Source organism: Giraffa tippelskirchi, chromosome 6, assembly GCF_054371585.1.
Source record: "Giraffa tippelskirchi isolate mGirTip1 chromosome 6, T2T-mGirTip1v1.2.pri, whole genome shotgun sequence".
In the NCBI taxonomy this organism is placed as follows: Eukaryota; Metazoa; Chordata; class Mammalia; order Artiodactyla; family Giraffidae; genus Giraffa; species Giraffa tippelskirchi.
In genome coordinates this window covers 57949043-57970027 of record NC_137280.1, presented here as the reverse complement: position 1 = coordinate 57970027, position 20985 = coordinate 57949043, and the positions used below count along the sequence as shown (strand labels likewise).

At 44.2% G+C, this 20985-nt stretch overlaps 1 protein-coding gene, 1 long non-coding RNA gene and 1 pseudogene across 3 annotated transcripts in view; 2 read left to right on the top strand and 1 right to left on the bottom strand.

Moving 5' to 3' along the window:
• Positions 1–3313, top strand: part of MCM4 (minichromosome maintenance complex component 4) — a 12038-nt gene extending 8725 nt beyond the window's left edge. For both annotated transcript variants that reach the window (XM_081498013.1, XM_081498012.1), the window contains exons 14-17: positions 279–486; positions 1237–1465; positions 1896–2029; positions 2694–3313. In XM_081498013.1, coding sequence (XP_081354139.1) covers positions 279–486; positions 1237–1465; positions 1896–2029; positions 2694–2786 — 664 coding nt within the window. In that variant the 3' untranslated portion in view covers positions 2787–3313. The remainder of the gene's footprint in view (positions 1–278; positions 487–1236; positions 1466–1895; positions 2030–2693) is intronic.
• The window catches only part of LOC145509372 (uncharacterized), a 26434-nt gene extending 5449 nt beyond the window's left edge, over positions 1–20985 (bottom strand). The window contains exons 1-3 of the long non-coding RNA XR_014056067.1: positions 20874–20985; positions 15031–15204; positions 60–4129 (exon numbers count right to left, since the gene is read on the bottom strand). This is a non-coding gene — a long non-coding RNA (uncharacterized LOC145509372). The remainder of the gene's footprint in view (positions 1–59; positions 4130–15030; positions 15205–20873) is intronic.
• LOC145509314 (nucleolar RNA helicase 2-like) lies at positions 5568–14167 on the top strand (annotated as a pseudogene).

The following is a 20985-nucleotide window of genomic DNA, read 5'->3' as shown; positions in this document are numbered from 1 at the left end:
CTTCATTTCTTACACAAACAGTTCCTTTTCCCCAACACAGCAGAATGTGTTTGACTCACCTCCTCCGGTCGTCAGAATCACAGCAGTGTTTCCCTCTGGAGCCTCCTGCTTCTGACTCCCCTTCAGTGCCCAACACTTGTTCCCAGGCAGACCTGAGGGCCAGGGCAGGAGAACCAGGGGCCTGGGCGGGGCCCGCCTGCCCCCATCCCATGGAGGCCGCGGGTCCACCCTCAGGGGCGTGGGTGCCCTGACTGGGAACCGTCACTGTGTCTCCTCAGGTTTGACTTGATCTTCCTCATGCTGGACCCCCAGGATGAGGCGTACGACCGGCGCCTGGCTCACCACCTGGTGTCCCTGTACTACCAGAGCGAGGAGCAGGCCCAGGAGGAGGGCATGGACATGGCGGTGCTCAGGGACTACATTGCCTACGCACACAGCAGCGTGATGCCGCGGCTCAGCCAAGACGCCAGCCAGGCCCTCATTGAGGTACCCACGGCCCGAAGTGCCACTGGGCCCTGCTCAGCTCTGAAACAGTTTTTATTGTGTCAAGAACAACACTGGCTTCTACAACTGTTTTCCCTCCTGTGTTGCAAAGTTGACTTTTCCAAGTGTGGAAAAGGAAAAAGCATTCATTTTTACAAGTTGGGCACTCTTTATATTTAAGTTCTTGTAAGCACAGTGTATTTAAGACCAGGATGCCTGAGTTGAAACATAGGTGAGCCTGTTAACACTTAGTGACTTTGTAATTCTGGTCTCTGAGCTGCATTTTGCTTGTTTCTAAAGAACTGAAGTATTTTATGTTCACTTTTCAGTACCTTTTAAGTGGGCAGCTGTGCCTGGTGACACGCATAGACGTTGTGACACCAGGAAGGTTCCTGGTGCTTTGGTGGGCTTTTCATCCTGACAGTCCTGAAGATGCTCAAGTGAAAGTTACAAGTGATTTGTAGTTTTCCGTCCGGGTCATCTTGAGAGAATTATGTCATCCACATGAGTTTACACAGTTTACCTTCCGTGTGCTCTATGTCAGCGATCCTTGGCCTGCTGTTACGTGATCCTCGCAGGGTGTGAACAAGCCAAGTCCTCAGCTCCCTCCCCAGCACCACGATCCCCCCACCGGGTGCTACGCCTCCCTCAGATGAGGGTGGAGGCCTAAGGCTAGACCATGCCCTCATTCCCCTCAGGACTTCCCTGCCTGGGGTCACCATGTGAGGAGTCAGTGTGTCTCCTGTCTTGCAGGCCTACGTGGACATGAGGAAGGTTGGCAGCAGCCGAGGAATGGTGTCTGCATACCCCCGGCAGCTGGAGTCGCTGATCCGCTTGGCAGAAGCCCACGCGAAAGTGCGGTTTTCAAACAAGGTGGAGGCCATCGACGTGGAGGAGGCCAAGCGCCTGCACCGGGAGGCACTGAAGCAGTCGGCCACTGACCCGCGGACGGGCATCGTGGACATCTCCATCCTCACCACAGGTCGGCCTTCCCCCGACGTGGGTGCTGCCCTGTCTTGGGTCAGAGCCCCCGTGAACATGCGATGGGGCTGGGAGGAGGCAGATGCTGGCGCACTAGGCCTTGCTTTGTCCATCCCGCTGTCCAGGCACTGAGTGCCCTTTAAAGGAGTGGCTCAGGCCCTCACGAGGGGGACTCTGCTGCTTTGTGGACTGCTGGGCTGTGTCTCAGCGGAGAGGAGCAGCTCTGAGCTTTTAGAAAACGGGACAGGATTCAGACCTCACTCTGACTTTGTTCTGGCATTTAGCCATTGTCCCTTTACCTTGTCTGGTGACAAGACTTAAAGATTATTTTAGACTAAAGTTGATTTATGGCTGAAGAAATACTACTAGAGATTTGAAAGGTGTTCCCTTCCTCATGGCAGAAACATCTTCATTGCTTTCTCTTAACTCAGGAATGAGTGCCACCTCTCGGAAGCGGAAAGAAGAGTTAGCGGAAGCATTGAGAAAGCTTATTTTATCGAAGGGCAAGACGCCAGCCCTGAAATACCAGCAGCTCTTTGAAGATATTCGGGGACAGTCTGACATAGTAAGTGTTTATGTGGACATTTTGTTTGTTTAATAGAGCTTTCTCTTCCCTTAATGCTGCTTTAAAGTTTTTTTTCCCTAGCTTTCCCCCTTCATTTACTGCTTGAGTAATACAAATGTAGATACAGATAAGGAAAGAGAAGTAAGGTCCCCACCCACCATCTAGGAGTGATCACAGTGAGAATTTTTTCAGGCTTCTGTGCGGATGTGGATGAGGGTTTTTGAGCTGAGTCAGTGGTTTCTTTCCTTTTTAATCAATGACAGTCTTAGCTCACTCTGTGACGCTGAATCCACTATGACATGTTCACTCTGTCTCGTGCCTTCCCCGTCATGTGCTCGACTGTTGGTGGACATTTATTGTGTTTGCAGTTTTTGGCTGTTGTGGGAAAGCCAGGTTCACGGCAGGGGCTCTGCTGGTCGGGACCAGCCCTTGCCTGTTTTCCTGACACCCCCTTCTTGGCCCCACACGGCAGCTGAGTGGTGCACACAGACCAGGAGCACCAGGCCTGTGGTGCTTAGCATCAGGCCCTCTTGGGGGAAGAGTTGGAGCATGAAATGTGTGTCCAGCCGCCCAGAAGGCAGGAGACTCCAGTGGTTTCTGAACTTGGGCTCACTGTGTCTGGGGAGGGCAGCTCTAGATGTAAGCTCTTTGCTCTTTCCCGAAGGCAATCACCAAGGACATGTTTGAAGAAGCGCTACGTGCCCTGGCGGATGACGACTTCTTGACGGTAACTGGGAAGACTGTGCGTCTGCTCTGAAAGCCCGGGAGCAGCATGGTCCTGGCCCTGCCAGCAGCAGGAGGAAGGGGTTCAAGGTCATTGCTTGGCACCATGAGAATTTTCTCACGTGGCTTCAGTTTTCCTGGGAAGCCAGTGTGTTCATCTGTTAACACTGAGTGAAGCATCCTGGGCCGTCTGTGAGTGTGTGCAGCAGAGACTGTTCCCTGGAGCACCAGGGCTGAGTGGTGTGTCTGTGCAGACAGTAGGACGCGGTCTTCTCTGCAGACTGCAGTCTTGGTCCTGGTCTGTGCTGGACTCTGTCGGGTACTGGAGACACTCGGGTGTTCCCGTCCTTCCCTGTGAGGAGGCAACAGGCCCCGCTGAGTCCTCCAGGCTTGTGTTCTTGCCTACAAGAGGCTTGTAACAATGGTGTTCCATGTTAATTTGTATTGCTTTGCTCTAATATGTAAAACTTTTTCCTCGATAAGTGGTAGAATAAGTAATATTTGGTTGTCTGGCATTTTTCATTAAGAAAAAAGCTTTAATAAACACTGCTTTTATGGAAATTCATGATGCTAACTAGTTTCTATAAGTCACTAATAAGTTTCATCTTATTTAAAAATTATTTCGGTTTTAGCAGTCATTCTCATAAAACCACTATTCGTTGCAATCTCAGGTAGAAATATTTTTATAACTTAGAGTCACCATTCATTGGGAAAGTGTCCAGACTGAACTGAGTGTTTAAACAGCATTACATTGGGAGTGGGGGGTGGAATTTGAGATCACCTGAGCAGTGTCACCTATGACTTCTCTAATTCAGTACCAACATGGAACTGAAGGCTGCAAATGAAGTTTGATTTTAAGGGAATTTGAGTCGAATGAACCCAATGAGGGTTCTGTTGCGCAGGATCCAGGTTTGTTAGGGTGCATTTCTGGCCCCTTTCGGTCTTGGGGTAGGGGGTCTCCAAGAGCTGGCAGGGGGATGGGTTTGTCCTGTTGGCAGAGCCGGGACAGAAGGATGCTCTGGGGAGTCTGCAGGCTGTGAGGTAGAGGAGGAAGAGTGCGTCTCCCTGGAGAGCTCTGCCAGACCCTGTTCTGAGAGCTGGAGCTGGAGGGTGAGCGTGCAGACTCACCCTTGTGCTGACTTAACCTCCTGCGGACTCACCTGAGTGCTGGGGCAGGAAACCTCCTGCAGACTCACCCTTGTGCTGACTTAACCTCCTGTGGACTCATTCCTGAGTGCTGGGGCAGGAAGCATGGCACCTTCCCAGCTGTGGAATGGGTTTGTTCAGCATGGGTGTGCACGGCCCAGACCAGAGTCCTGGTTCCTCTTCTTCCCGACCCATGCACAGGGCTGGCACGTGGTCCCTGCCCGAGTATCCCTGCGAACAGAAGAAGAATGTAGGTTTTTCTTGCTAGGATGTTACAATTCAGCTTAATTCCTACAAGTACATGTTTCAAATGCTATAAAATAATGTAATTGAATTTGAATTTTTCCCTCTAGTTTTGACCCAGACTTATTAGTTGGAGCACCCTTACTGGATTTAGACACAGACACGGGCCACTGTGCTCCCAGCATCAGTTATAAATACAACCACCTCCACCCAAAGAATCAAAGATCAGCAAGAATGAACAAGCTCAGAATGTAACAACTTTCTTAGCATGAAGTTAGGAAGTGTTTAGTTTAAGCAAGTGCTGTTACTTATTAAGTCACGTAATTTCTTAAAATACCTCTGCAACTCAATTTTTTAAACTTTGAAGTTTCAGGCTTAAAAAAAGTTGTTCAGTCGTGTCCGACTCTTTGCGACCCCATGAATCGCAGCACTCCAGGCCTCCCTGTCCATCACCATCTCCTGGAGTTTACCCAAACCCATGTCCATCGAGTTGGTGATGCCATCCAACCATCTCATCCTCTGTCGTCGCCTTCTCCTCCTGCCCCCAATCCTACCCAGCATTAGGGTCTTTTCTAATGAGTCAACTCTTCGCATGAGGTGGCCAAAGTATTGGAGTTTCAGCTTCAACATCAGTCCTTCCAATGAACACCCAGGACTGATCTTTAGGATGGACTGGTTTGATCTCCTTGCAGTCCAAGGGACTGTCAAGACTCTTCTCCAACACCACAGTTCAAAAGCATCAAGTCTTGGGCGCTCAGCTTTCTTCACCGTCCAACTCTCACATCCATACATGACCACTGGAAAAACCATAGCCTTGACTAGACGGACCTTTGTTGGCAAAGTAATGTCTCTGCTTTTAAAAGTTGTTAGATTAGCGTAATTCTCATTGACCCTTCACTCAGATTCCTTTGTTACACTTTCTTGAATCTGCTTTTAACATTCTCTATAAAATTTTAATTATTTGAGACACTAAGTTAGACAGGATGCTCCTTTACTTATAAGTACGTCCTAAATACCATGTATGTCCTAAAGCCAGTAGCCTTACTTCATATAAAACCACAGAATTATCATAACCATCAAAAATTCAGGGACTTTCCTGGTGGTCCAGTGGTTAATGAGTGCTTCCACTGCAGGGAGCATGGATTCAATCCCTAGTTGGGGAGTTAAGATCCCACTACCATGCAGTGGCACCACCAAAATAATTTTTTTTTTAAGTTATTTGTTACATAATCTACAGACATTCAGAATTCATCAAATGTCTCAATAATGCTCATAGTAAAACAAAGAAATACATGTTTCTGCTTTAGGATCACAAGTTGCATTTAGTTTTCATGTCTCTCCTCTTCAGTCTTGAGCCTTCCTCAGTCTTTTCTCATCTTTTTGTGACTCTGACATTTTTAAGGAGTGCAGGCCACTGCTTTTGGAGATGTCTCTCAATTTGGGTTTGTCTGACATCTTTCTGGTTGGATTATGGTTACCCTTTGGCAGCAGCAACACAGGTGAGGCTGTCCTCAGCGCATCACACCAGAGGGTCATGAACCTGACCTTTACTGCTGAGGTTGACCTTTATCACCTGAGTAAAGTGGTGTCCTCTTGGTTTCTTCATTGTATATTATGATTTTTTTTTTCCTTTTAAATTAGAAGTATCTTGTGAGGAGACAATCTGGGGTGATGTAAATAATTCGTCAGATTTTAAGAGTAAGTAGTACATTTGATTCTCAAGGGAACATTCCATGTGAGAACGGGCATGATGAAGGACAGAAATGATAAGGCCCTAACAAGCAGAAGAGATTAAGAAGAGGTGGCACGATTACACAAGAACTATACCATTAAGTTCTATAAGACGTTAAGAACTATTAAGGTTCTTAAGAACTATTAAGACCTATAAGAAAAGGTTTTATTGATCTGGATAACTACAATGGTGTGGTCACTTAACCTAGAGCTAGACATCCTGGAGTGTGAAGTCAAGTGGGCCTTAGGAAGCATTACAATGAACAAAGTTAGTGGAGGTGATGGAATTCCAGCTGAGCTATTTCAAATCCTAAAAGATGATGCTGTGACAGTGCTGCATTCAATATGCCAGCAAATTGGGAAAACTCAGAGGTGGCCACAGGACTGGAAAAGGTCAGTTTTCATTCCAATTCCAAAGAAAGGCAATGCCAAAGAATGTTCAAACTATTGCACAATTGCACACATCTCACACACTAGCAAAGTAATGCTCAAAATTCTCCAAGCCAGGCTTCAACAGTATGTGAACTGAGAACCTTCAGATGTTCAAGCTGGATTTAGAAAAGACAGAGGAACCAGAGATCAAATTGCCAACATTTGACCACAGAAAAAGCAAAGGAATTTCAGAAAAACACCTGCTTCATTGACTACACAAAAGCCTTTGACTGTGTTGATCACAACAAACTGGAAAATTCATAAAAAGATGGGAATACCAGACCCCCTTACCTGTCTCCTGAGAAATCTGTGTGCAGATCAAGAAGCAACACTTATAACCTTATACATGGAACAACTGACTGGTTCAAAATTGGGAAAGCCGTTCATTAAGGCTGTATATTGTCACCCTGCTTATTTAAACTTATATGCAGAGTACATAATGCGATAAGGAGGGCTGAATAAATCACAAGCTGGAATCAAGATTTCCAGGACAAATAACCTCAAATATGCAGGTGATACCATTCTAATGGCTGAAAGTGAAGAGGAACTAAAGAGCCTCTTGATGAGGATGAAAGAGGACAGTGAGAAAGCTGGCTTGAAACTCAACTTTAAAAAACGAAGATCATGGCACCTGGTCCCATCACTTCATGGCAAACAGATGGAGAAAAAGTGAAAACAGTGATAGATTTTATTTTCTTGGGCTCCAAAATCACTTCTGACAGTACAGTGACTGCAATCATGAAATTAAAAGATGCTTGCTTCTCAGAAGAAAAGCTATGACAAACCTAGACAACGTATTAAAAAGATGAGACATCACTTTGCTGACAAAAGTCCATATAGTCAAAGCTATGGTTTTTCCAATAGTCGTGTAGATGTAAGAGCTGGACCATAAAGAAGGCTGAGCATCAAAGAATTGATGCATTCAAACTGTGGTGCTAGAGAAGACTCTTGAGAGTCCCTGGGACTGTAAGGAGATCAAACTAGTCAATCCAAAAGGAAATCAGTCCTGAATATTCATTGGAAGGACTCATGCTGAAGCTCCAATACTTTGGCCACCTGATACAAAGAGCCAACTCACTGGAAAAGTCCCTGATGCTGGGAAAGATTGAGGGCAAGAAGGAGACGGGGGTAACAGAGGATGAGATGATCAGTTAGCATCACTGACTCAATGGACATGAATCTGAGCAAGCTCCAAGAGATAATGAAGGACAGAGAAGCCTGGCATGCATCCATGGGGTTGCAAAGAATTGGACAGGACTTAGCAACTGATAACAACAACCCTTAAATATCAGCATTGATCATTTTAAAACAAATTAAATCGCATTACTCCAATCTGGCAATGCCACACAATTTCACACTACATATCCTGTTCTTAAAACCTTTCCAAGTTTGCCTATTCTAATTAAAACAGAAACTCCCTGTCATTCATAAGTAAAACACTGCAGGATCTGGCTCCGGCTCTCTCTGGGGCCTCAGGGACACAACACTAACACAACACTTTCAGTCACACTGTATTTCCTCTGGTGGCCAAATAAGCCCATTACTAAAGCCTATGACATACCAGGGCTTCCCGCCCAGAGGCCCACTCCCCAGGCCCCAGGCCCTCCGCTCTCAGCTGCCGGCCTCTGCCTGGGCTCTCTCCAGGCTTCACAGGACCTCTGCCTCATGATCTGAGCTGCAACCCTCCTCTGAGAGGGCCCCTCCCTCACTGCCCACCCTAAAGAACAGGGCCAACTCTGTTGCTCTTCTTCGGTTGCACCGTTTGCTTTTCAGTACTTATCATGATGGGAAAGTGTCTCATGTATGTATTGTTTAAGTCTGCTGTTTGTCTACTTCCATTAGCACATAAGCTCCATGAAGGCAGGGACTTTTTCCAAGGCAACTATAAATTTTCCAGATTAAAAGAGCAATTTATAAAACCTCACAGGCCTCATGATGATTGCAGCATTATTCAGAACAGCCAACACATGGAAACAGCCTGTGTCCATTGGTGGATGAGTGGATAAACAAGATGTGAAATTCTATATAAATATATATAATTATACATACACCTATGTACATATACACACAATGGAATATCATCCATCCATAAAAAAAAGGAAATCCTGCCCTTTGTGACAACATGGATGGACTAGAGGGCATTATGTTAAGGGAAATAAGTCAGACAGAGAAAGACAAAAATACTGTATGATCGCTTATACGTGGAGTCTAAAACAAAACAAAACTTAAAACCTCAGAGGTGTTTATTCTTTGGACTCTTTCCTCTCACTGCTCTCTGTCTACTGTTGCAAATGGAAAGTTGGATTTAAGATCTGCTTCTATGTTTTTCAAGCTTCCCTGGTGGCTCAGATGGTAAAGAATGTGCCCACGAAGCAGGAGACCTGGGTTCAATCCCTGGGTAGGGAAGATCTCCTGGAGAAGAGAATGGCAACCCACTCTAGTATGTTTGCCTGGAGAATTCCATGGACAGAGGAGCCTAGAAGGCTACCGTCCAGGTGGCCGCAAAGAGTTGGACACAACTGAGCAAATAACACTTTCACTGTTTTCTGTTTCCCAAGGCTTTATCAGGCTCTGCAGAGACCGAGCAATGGATTCCATGTTTTATTTAACAAACACACACCGTGCAGCGCATGTGCAGTGTTCTCCCCTCTCAGCAGCTCCACAGGGCGGTGCTGGTCCCATTTCACAGGCACGTCTCTGCAGCCCCTGACATGGGAGGGCTAGAGAAGGACACTGGTCCTTCCCTCGTGAAAGAGAAGCAGCTGATCCAGCTGCCTTACCTTTGTGGGGTCTCCTGGCATGGGGGCTGAAATGCAGGGCTGATCCCTGCAAGGGTAGGGAGCTGTCTTTGAGGAATGGACAGCCTTCCGCAGCATTTGCTCCAGAACCACCTGGGAGCAGCTAAACATGGGCCCTGCTCTGCCCAACAGACAACAGTCTTTATTGGAAACATCCAATTCAGTGACATTTCCAGCTCATAAAATTCAGAGTCTCCAATTTCCTGTCTGTTCCTCCGAGGGCTGTGCTTCCAGCACGGCCACTCTGTCTTCAGTGGGATTTCACAGGCAGAGTGTGTGACCTGCTGGCCTGAATTGCTGTGAACCCTGAACACACAATCTCACAAAAATGAAAACAGTCTTCCCTTAGTTGGAAGATTATATTGTAATATTATAGAACATATAGCATCTGTGCTAACGATTTCTATAAGCTATCTGCTGTGATTATTTCAAAAAGGGCTTAAAGTAAAAGATCTCTGAAACCTATTTCTACCGTATCAGATACATTCTGAATTTTTGCACAACCAGAGGGCCAAACTCAAGCTCATCGATGTGTGTGTTAAATGGATGAAGTCTCTCCCCTCTGAACCTTGAAAAGGGCTGAAGTAGCATGATTCAATCGTCTTCATGCTGCTCCTTAAGACTTTTGGCATTATTACAGCAAAGCCACATTTGACTCAGGAATAAAGTTCAGTAACTGTTTCTTACAAGACTCCTGAAAATTAAAAAAGGATACAGTAAAGGCAGGCAAAGAAGTAAAAATTACGGACGGTCACAGAGAAGAAAGCTTCAGAACCAGGTACAGCCTGTCCTTGGTGACTCACTGAGTAACTGCCTCCGCACGTTTATAACAATGGTTCCGTGGGACCTGAGCGGACCCTTTCGGCAGCTCCGTCTCAGGACCTAAACTTGCCCAATCAGCCTAGCTGCAGTTTAACTCTGGAGTTTGCTGTCAAAATGCAAAATATCTGGAAGGATTTCCACATCAAAACACTGCCAAATGCGAATTTTTGCTCAGAATGTATTTGTAAGTGAGAAGAAAAGATGCCAGATTGGAGAATTTTCAAGAAACACTCTGCTCAGTTGTTCTCAACATCAGATTTCCAGGCTGTGGATGATCCCACCTAAACTCAACTTCTTATGGATAAAGGACAGACAGTTCCATGAGACAGGCTTTGACTGTGGGGTCCAGGTGCTTTCTAAACTATTAACTTTACACCTATTAACACCTATTGTTCTTTTAGAACAAGGTTAGAAAGAAAGTGAAAGTCCGACTCTTTGCTACCCCATGGACTATATGGAATTCTCCAGGCCAGAATACTGGAGTGGGTGGCCTTTCCCTTCTCAAGGGGATCTTGCCAACCCAGGGATCGAACCCAGGTCTCCTGCGTTGCAGGCAGATTCTTTACCAGCTGAGCCACAAGGGAAGCCCAAGAACACTGGAGTGGGTAGCCTATCCTTTCTCCAGAGGATCTTCCCGACCCAGGAATCAAACTGGGGTCTCCTACATTGCAGGTGGATTCTTTACCAAATGGGCAATGAGGGAAGACCAGAACAAGGTTAATGTCATGTCAAACTATTGGGTTGCTTAATTAGTAGCTGTTATTGAAGAAATTAGACATTTATCCACCAAGGAAAGGCTAATTCATGTTGTTGATAAGCCTGTTTAAACAGTAATAATATTTTACATCTTGTGCCCTCTGCATATTAATAACTAGATATGAAGGTGCCGTAGGTATATCAGCTTTTTGGGAAGGCACAGTTGATTTACCATATTATATTAGTTTCAGGCGTATAGCATAGTGATTCACAATTGTTAAGAGGTTACGCTCTATTCATAGTTACTATAAAATACTGGCTATATTCTTCGGTGGTACAGGGAACTTTTAGCTGGGTTATTTTATACCTAGTAGTTCATACCTCTTACTCCTCCATTCTCCCTATGTGCCCCTCCCTCACTTCTGTTTCCACTGGTAACCACAGTTTTGTTCTCTACATCTGTGAGTCTGTTTTCTTGTTATATTCACCAGTTTGTTTTATTTTTTAGAGTCATTTAAATGATATCATACAGTATTTGTCTTTCTCTGACTTATTTCACTTAGCATAATACCCTCCAAGTCTACCCATGTTATTGCAAATGGCAAGATTCAATTCTTTATAGCTGAGTAATATCAATCATATATACACACCACATTGTCCTTATCCATTCATCTGCTGATGGACACTTAGGTTGCTTCCATTTCTGAGCTATTATAAGCAGTGCTGCAATGAATACTGGGGTGCATTTTTTTTCCCAATTACTGTTTTGGTTCATTTTGGGATACATGCCCAGGAGTGGAATTGCTAGACCAAACAGTAGCTCTGTTTAGCTTTTTGAGGATCCTCCATATTGTTTTCCACACTGGCTGCATTGAGTTTACATTCCTACCACCAGTGCACAAGGGTTCTCTTTTCTCCACATCCTCACCAACCCTTAGCATTCGTTATTATTTTTTTAATGACAACCATTCTGACAGGTGTGAGGTGGTATCTCACTGTGGTTTCAATTTGCATTTCCCTCATGATTAGAGATACTGAGCCTCTTCTCACGTGCTTGTTGGCCATCTGTGTGTATTCTTTGGAAAAATGTCCCAGATAAACTGAAGATGATGCATCAAGAAGGAGCAAATGAGAATTTTTTTCCACTTTGTCCAGCTCCACTGGCCCCGAGGGGCCGAGCCCTTTGTCCCTGGATTCTGGGTAACACAGTGTACGCAGAGGCAGCAGCTGAGCCATGCGGGCAGTGAGGCACTCTCCTACCCCACCCCTAAGGACAGGGCAGCATCTTCCTGAAGAAACAGCCTCCTATTGGCAGGACCTGCCATGTGCAGTCCTTCAATGAGAACTTCATTCCTCAGGCTGGTGGGGGCCTGTCCAGGTCACCAACTGCTGTGGGCTGAAAGTCCAGTCCCCTAAAATTCCTGTGTTGAAACCTGATACCCAAGGTGATGATATTAGTGGGTAGCATTTGCGGGGTGACTGCAGAGCCTTGCAATAGAAGCAGCACTCTTGTAACAGAGGCCCCAGAGACCATGCCATGAGCACACAGTAGGCCTTCTGCAACCTGAGAAATGGCCCTCACCAGACCCTGAATCTGCTGGTGCCATGACCCTGGACTTCCCAAGCCTCAGAAATGTGAGAAATACATTTCTGTTGCCACCCAGTCTCTGGTATTTCATTTTTTTACAGAAGCCCATATGGAGAAGACACCAACCTTCCTTCCACTGCCCCCCACTCACCTCTGGATGTGTTATGCTCCCCCACTTGGTGCTTCTACACAAATGCTTTCTCTGGCCAAGTCCCACCTGTTCTCCAAGATCAGGGATGTTCCCGGGTCCTCCCGCTGCCCTGAACCCACCTCTCTAGGACCTCTGTTCTGCAGTGCAGTGCTTTCTGTACCTACTGTTGTGGGCCTCTTCTCTCCTCCTCAGGGCCCAGCGCAGGGCCTGAGAGCTCTATGGGAGTGGAAGAAATACATAAATACAACTGGAGTGACTTGTAGTCCCATGAGCTCTCGCTGAAATTCACCATATAGAATATAAGCAAAGCTTCTCAACACACTTAGGCATGTTGTTCTGAAGTTGACCAGATGTTGGACATGGGCTTTGCTGATCAAGTGGAAGAGATTTTATATGTAGCATACAAGAAAGATTCAGAAAACAATCCCCAAACATTGGTTTTTTCTGCAACTTGCCCTCATTGGGTGTATAATGTTGCTAAAAAATACATGAAACCTACATATCAACAGGCAGACCTGATTGGTAAAAAGACACAGAAAACAGCAATAACTGTAGAGCATCTGGCTATCAAGTGCCACTGGACTGAGAGGGCAGCAGTTACTGGGGACGTGAGCTGAGTGTACAGTGGTTATCCAGGGCTCACCATCACAGTTTGTGAAACGAAGGAAGAAGCCCAGAGTTGTCACAGAATGTGGCCATAAAGCAGGATGCCCAGTCTTTACACGGAGACATGCCATAGAAGGAAGAGGAAATCACCCTGAAAGGTTTTAGAAACAGTGATTTGGGGAGTTCTGGTTGCAACCAATGTTGCTGCACATAGGTTAGACATCCCTGAGGTTGAACTGGTTGTTCAAAGTTCTCCACCAAAGGATGTGGAATCCTACATTCACCATTCTCGGTGAACAGATAGAGCTAGAAAGACCGGGGTTTGAATCTGCTTTTATCAGCACAGGAATAATACCAGTTGGCCCAAGTGGAACAAAAAGTGGGAATTATATTTAAGCAAATAGGTATTTCTTCTGCAGCAGAGATAATAAAAGCTTCTGGTGAAGGTGCCATCAGGCTCTTGGACTCTGTGCCTCCCACTGCGATTGGTCATTTCAAGCAGCTGAGAAGCTGATTGAGGCGAAGGGAGTTGTGGAAGCCCTGGCAGCAGCCCCGGCCCAATTCTCCAGTGTCACGTCAGTAGATCAGTGCTCCTTGATCAACTCAAATGCGGACTTTGTGACCATGATCTGCGATGCTCGATTGAAATGCCAAACATTTAGTTATGCTTGGAAAGAACTTAAAGAGAAACTGGGTGAGGATACTGATTCCAAAGTGAAGAGAATGGTCTTTCTCAAAGGAAAGAAGGGTGTTTGCTTTCACATCCCTACTGCATCAGTAACAGTAGAACAGGAAAAGTGGTATGATTCACAGTGATGGCAGCTTTCTGTGGCCACGGAGCAACCAGAGCTAGAAGGACCACGGGGGTGATATTGTAGCTTCCAAGGACAGCGGGCAGGCAATTGAGGCTTCAGGGCACAGTGCGAGGGCAACCAAGGTGTCAGGGGACAGCGGGAAAGAAATAGAAGCTTTAGAGGACAGCGAGCAGGAGGTGGCAACAAAAGTAACAGATTCCAAAACAGAGGCCAGAAGCGGAGTTTTAATAAAGCATTTGGACAGAACTTTGAAGTAAAGGATTTATTTGGCAAAAACAACTATGTTCAGCAACATGGGACTGAACATTGTTTTTCATACAAAGTTAAAAGCAGATTGTATTTCCTTCCTAACCACTTGCCCAGAGTCCATCTCTTCAAGAGAGGTAAGCTTCATCTAAATTATTTCATCTGATTGATGACTGTTGGTTATAACTTTATTGCTACTTCTGTCTCAGGTATCGGAGAAAGCAATGGCACCCCACTCCAGTACTCTTGCCTGGAAAATCCCATGGAAGGAGGAGCCTGGTAGGCTACAGTTCATGGGGTCGCTAAGAGTCGGACACAACTGAGCAACTTCACTTTCACTTTTCCCTTTCATGTACTGGAGAAGGAAATGGCAACCCACTCCAGTATTCTTGCCTGGAGAATCCCAGGGACGGTGGAGCCTGGTGGGCTGCCGTCTATGGGGTCACACAGAGTTGGACACGACTGAAGCGACTTAGCAGCAGCAGCAGCATCTCAGGTATTCCTCTGGAAAAGGTGTATGGATGCATTACATATTCTAATGTATTGTCTATAGATTATAAGATAAAGTCAAGCATGTATCTGCTGATACTTTTTTTTTTAATAAATTTATTTATTTTAGTTGGGGGCTAATTACTTTACAATATTGTAGTGGTTTTTGCCATACATTGACATGAATCAGCCATGGGTTTACATGTGTTCCCCATCCTGAACCCCCCTCCCACCTCCCTCCCCATCCCATCCCTCTGGGTCATCCCATTGCCCCAGCCCTGAGCATTTGTCTCATGCATTGAACCTGGAATGGTGTTCTGTTTCACATATGATAATATACATGTTTCAATGCTATTCTCCCAGAATGTCCCACCCTCACCTTCTCCCTCAGAGTCCATAAGACTGTTCTATGCATCTGTATCTCTTATTCTGTCTCGCATATAGGGTTATCGTTACCATCTTTCAAATTCCATATGCATTAGTATGCTGTATTGGTGTTTTTCTTTCTGGCTTACATCACTCTGTATAATGGGCTCCAGTTTCATCCATCTCAATTCTGCTGATACTTTTTAAGTTGATCTGTCTTTTATACTTAGAAATGTCTCTTAGAAGGCTTCCTGGTGGCTCAGATGGTAAAGAATCTGCCTGCAATGTAGACCTGTGTTCGATCCCTGGGTTGGAAAGATCCCCTGGAGAAAGAAATGGCAACCTACTTCAGTATTCTTGCCTGCAGAATTCCATGGACATAGGAGCCTGGCAGCCTACAGTCCATGGCGTCACAAAGAGTGGGATGCGACTGAGTGACTATCACTCACTCTTTGTTGTTGTTCAGTTGCCCAGTCATGTCCAACTCTTTGCAACCTCATGGACTGCAGCAGGCCAGGTCTCCCTGTCCCTCACCATCTACTGGAGTTTGCCCAAGTTCATGTTCATTGAATTGGTGATGCCATCCAGCCATCTCACCCTCTGACACCCTCTTCTCCTTCTGCCCTCGATCTTTCCCAGCATTAGGGATTTTTCCAATGAGTTGTCTGTGCACATTAGATGACCAAAATACTGGAGCTTCAGCTTCAGCATCAGTCCTTCCAGTGAATATTCAGGGTTGATCTCCCTTAAGATTGACTGGTTTGATCTCCTTGCTGTCCAAGGGACTTTCAGGAGTCTTCTCCAGCACCACAGTTCAAAGGCATCAATTCTTTGGTGTTCTGCCTTCTTTACAGTCCAGCTCTCACAATCGTACATGACCACTGGGAAGACCATAGCCTTGACTATATGGACCTTTGTTGGCAGAGTAATGTCTCCACTTTTCAACACACTGTCTACGTTTGTCATCACTTTCCTGCCAAGAAGCAATCATCTTCTGATTTCATGGCTGCAGTCACCGTCTGGAGTGATTTTGGAGCCCAAGAAGAGAAAATCTGTCACTACTTCCACCTTTTCCCCTTCTATTTGCCATGAAATATGGGGGCTGGATGCCATGATCTTAGTTTTTTTAATATTTAGTCTTAAGCGGGCTCTTTCACTCTTCTCCTTTACCCTCATCAAGAGGCTCTTTAGTTCCTCTTCATTTTCTGCCATTAGAGTGGTATCATCCGCATATCTGAGGTTGTTGTTGTTTCTCTCACCTAACTTGATTCCAGCTTGTAACTCATCCAGACCAGCATTTCTCATGATGTGCTCAGCATATAGGTTAAAGAAACAGGGTGACAGCAGACGGCCTTGTTGTACTCCTTTCTCAATCTTGAACCAATCAATTGTTCCATACAGGGTTCTAACTGTTGCTTCTTGACCTGCATACAGGTTTCTCAGGAGACAAGTAAGATGGCCTGGTATTCCCATCTCTCTTAAAGCTTTCCACAGTTTGTCATGATCCACACACAGTCTAAGGCTTTAGTGTAGTCAATGAAACAGAGATAGACGATTTTTTGAAATTCCCTTGCTTTCTCTATAATCCAGCAAATGCTGGCAATTTGATTTCTAGTTCCTCTTCCTTTTCTAAACCCAACTTGGACATCTGGAGGTTCTTGGTTCACTCTCGCTGTTGGTAAAAGGTGATTTTTAAAAAGATACAGTCAAGACATGGAGAAAGATAAAATGACTGTCAAAGATTTTAACTTATTAATCAGAGAATCAAAAAGAAATTACAGCTGGTTCAAATGAAAAATGGAAGAATACTGGCATTAATTTACAAATTGAAGCAAAATGGAACTACACACAGGGAATGCACACGTGTGTGCTCAGTCATGTACGACTATTTGCGACCCCATGGACTGTAGACTGCCAGGCTCCTCCGTCCATGGGATTTCCCAGGCAAGAATACTGGAGTGGATTACCATTTCCTTCTCCAGGGAATCTTCCCTACCCAGGGATCAAACCCATGTCTCCTGTGTCTCCTGCCTGTGCAGGCAGATTCTCTGCCACTGAGCCACCTGGGAATCCCAGCACAGGGAATAATCCATAGCAAACTACTGGACACAATTGATTTGTATTTCTGTGGACAAAAATCATGGATTGTTACCAGTTTGTTTGTTTTTTACAAATTAATGAGTTGTAAAATAGCGTAAAGACAGCAAAAGGAGCAGAGAACCTGCAGAATCAGGTTACCCAGACATGTTTCCATCACATATACCCAATGAGCTTCTCAGTCCACTTCATAGTTCTTTTTATGATTTTTCCTTTAAGTTTGAAACTGTCAAAAATATTAAAAAATTTCAAGTGTTTTATAAATGGCAACAGCAGGGACATGGCAATTGAAACACCTATTTCAACCATCAGAAGATGCATTTTTTTTTCTTTTTTACAATTTTACTTCTTTATTTATTTTTATTTTGGCTGTTCTAGGTCCTTGTTGTTGCGCACGGACTTTCTCTAGTTGCAGTGAGCAGGGGCTACTGTGCAGCTGTTGTGCACTGGTTTCTCATTGCAGTGGCTTCTCTCATTGCAAAGCATGGGCTCTAGGGTATGCAGGCTCAATAGTTGCGGTGCACAGGCTTACTTGCCCCTTGGCATGTAGAATTTTCCTGCACCAGGGATCAAACCCATGTTCCCTACATTGGCAGGTAGATTTTTAATCCCGGGATCATCAGGAAAGCCTGATACATTAAGTTTTGAAAGCAGTATGTGAAAAAAACCACTCTAGATTAAGGTGGAAAAGAAAAAGAGTGAATTCACTGTAAGTTCAGATGTACCTAAAATAATCAGATACATATGCATACAAGTTAGCACTATCAAAAAATTTTATGAATTTGGAAATAATGTAAAATATATTTCATAAATCCTTCTGATGTCTCTTAAAGCATAAAATTCTAGTTTGAATGGGTAAAAAGAGGCTCTGTGCAAACCAACGTGATGAGTGTCCTCAACTCTGCACGTTGAATTTCTTAGACAACTGGCAGGAGATGTCAGTTACAATCAAAGCTAGAACACAGTCCAACGGCCTTACGTGAAGCATTTGCAGCCTCCTGACTTGTCAACAAACAGGCTTTATTTCTTGGGTTATAAATATCTCAGATGTGTGGTGGCTGTGTTCCCTGTCAATTTGGTTAAGCTGGAACTATGTTTTTATAAAATATACTTTTATTTATTATTTTTGGCTGTGCTGGGTCTTCCTTGCTGCGCAGGCTTTCTCTAGTTGCAGAGAACGGGGGCCACTCCCTAGTTGCGGTGCACGGGCTTCTCAGATCGTTGGCTTCTCTTGTTGCGGAGCACAGGCTCTAGGGCATGTTGGCTTCAGCAGCTGTGGTGCGGGCTCAGTAGTTGCAGTTCCCGGGCTCTAGAACACAGGCTCAACAGTTGTGGTGCACTGGCTTAGTGGGATGTAGGATATTCCCCAATCAGGGATCAAACCCGTGTCTCCTGCAGTGGCAGACAGATTCTTTACCAGTGAGCCACCAGGGAAGCCCTGGAACTATGTTTTGTCCAATTCCTTCCCTGGGCTGTCTGGGCTGGTCTGGCCACAAGAGTGGTCAGCTGGAGACCCAGGGGCAGTAAAGGAGTGGCCACTCCGTCCACAGGTGCACCCCTTCCCAGGTGCAGAGCTGCTGGCTCACCTATGGGGAGGAGGCAGATATCTCCTTTGGGAGCAGGTGTGAGCACAGCCTTGCGGCAGAGGCACCTCCTTCCCTTCAGATCCTGGCCCACTTGCCTATGTTCTTGCCTGAGTGCTGACCTGCAGCCACGTCAGTATACTCTCATCTTAACAAGGTTAGGCCTTCCAATCTGTGGACACGGGCTATCTTTTCATTTAGGTATGTCTTTTTTAGTTTCTTTCAGCAATGTTTTCAACATTGTTCAGTCTTTTATATTTATGCTATTGCAAATGAAATGGTTTTCATAATTTCCATTACAAATTTTTCATTGTTAAGTGTATAGAAATGCTTCTGACTTTTGTGTGATGATTGTATCCTGCCCCTTTGCTGAATTAGGTTCTTAGTTCTAAACATTCTTTTGTGGCATTTTTTAGGATTTTCTACATATAAGATCAAGTCACCAGTGGACAGAGATAAATTTCATTTCTTCCTTTCCAATTTGGGTAACTTTGATCCCCCTTTCTTGCATAATTCTTCTAAAACTTCCAATAATGCATTAAATGGAAGTGGCAAAGTGGGCATCCTTATCTTATTGCTGATCTTATGGGAAAAGCTTTCAGTCTTTAACTACTGAGAATGTTAGATGTAGGGTTTTCAGGTGTGGACTTTATGATATTGAGGAAGTTTCCTTTTATTTCTAGTTTTTTTGAGTGTTTTTTAACCATGAAAGGATATTGAATTTGTCTAATGCTTTTACTGCACCAGTTGGGATTACAATGTGATTTTTTTCTTCATCCTATTAATGTGGGTATCATGTGAACACACTTTGCATTCCTGGAATATGTCCCACTTGGTCATGTGTACAATCCTCTCACTATGCAGCTGATTTTAGCTTTCTGGTATTTTGTTGAGATTTTTTGCTTCAATATTCATAAAGGATGTTGGTCTGCAGTTTCCTCTTCTTGCAGTGTCTTTGCCTGGCTTTGATATCGTGTAATGCTGACTTCATAGCACCCATTAGAAAGTGTTCCCTCATCTTTACTTTTTGGGGAAAATTTGAGAGGACTGGCATTAATTCTTCCTTAAATCCCTGGTAAAGTGAAGCCATCTTGATCTGGGGCTTTTCTTTGTTGGGAGATTTTTTTTTTCTAATTACTGATTCAATCTTACTAGTTATAGGTCTATTCAGATTTTCTATTTCTTCATAAATCAGTTTCAGGAGATTGCGTGTTTCTAGGAATCTGTCCCTTTCATCTAGGTTATCTCACTTTTTTGGTGTACAGCTGTTCATGACAGTCTCTTATAGTACTTTTTATTTCTGTATAGTTTGTTACATCCCCACTTTTATTTCTGATTTTAATCATGAAAAAAAGTAGTCTTTTTCTTAGTCAACGTAGCTAAACATTTGTCAGTTTCATGAAACAAAAGTAGTCTTTTTTTTAGTCAATATAGCTAAGGGTTTGTCAGTTTCACTGATCCTCTCAAAGAACCATCATTTGATTACATTGATTTTCTTGACTGTTTTCTTATTTTCTGTTTTTCTCCACTCTAATCTTCATTGTTTCTTTTTTTCTACCAGCTTTGGGTTTAGCTTGTGCTTCTTTGCCTGGTTCCTTATGCTATAAAATTAGGTAATTAATTTGAGATCTTTTTCTTTTTTAATGTATATATTTACAGTTATACATTTCCCTGTTTACACTGCTTTCACTGCATCCCATAAGTTTTGGTAAATTGTATTCTTGGGAAATTAGAAATTTCCCTTGCGATTTCTCTTTTGACACATTGGTTAAGAGTATATTGATTAACTTCTACATACTTGTGAATTATCCAGTTTTTCTTCTGTTAATGATTTAAGTTTCATTTCATTGTGATAAGAAAAGATATTTTGTATGGTTCTTATCTTTTAAAATGTATTTTAAGACTTGTTTTATGACAGATACTCATCCTGGAGACTGTTCCATGTGCATTTGAGAAAACTGTGGGTGATACTGCTGCTGAGTCAAATGTCCAACTTGTCCATACTATTTGCTTGGTCCTCAATTTCTTTCCCAATCTTCTGCTTCATGGTTGTCTCCATTATCAGAAGTGGGGTGCTGAAGACTCCAACTGTTATGCAGAACTGCTTATTTCTGCTTTTAAGACTCGAAGGAGGAGCTAGTGATGTAAGCTTGGAATTTATTCAAAGAATGAGGGGGAAGATGGCTTTCTCTCCTGCCCCACTTTTCCTCTGGTTATGAAAGTGTAGCTCAGTAGGTTCTTGGGGTGGAGCTCTTCTGCCTGCCTGTTCATATCCTTCACAAGAATCCTATACTAACAAATCCACTTCTTACCTCTTACTTTGTCTTTGACCGAATTCCTTCTGTGTTGAGACATAAAGAACCTAAGCTTCATTAAGATGAGACCAGCTGTGTGGTTTCCGTTGGAACCAGAAGACTGATGATT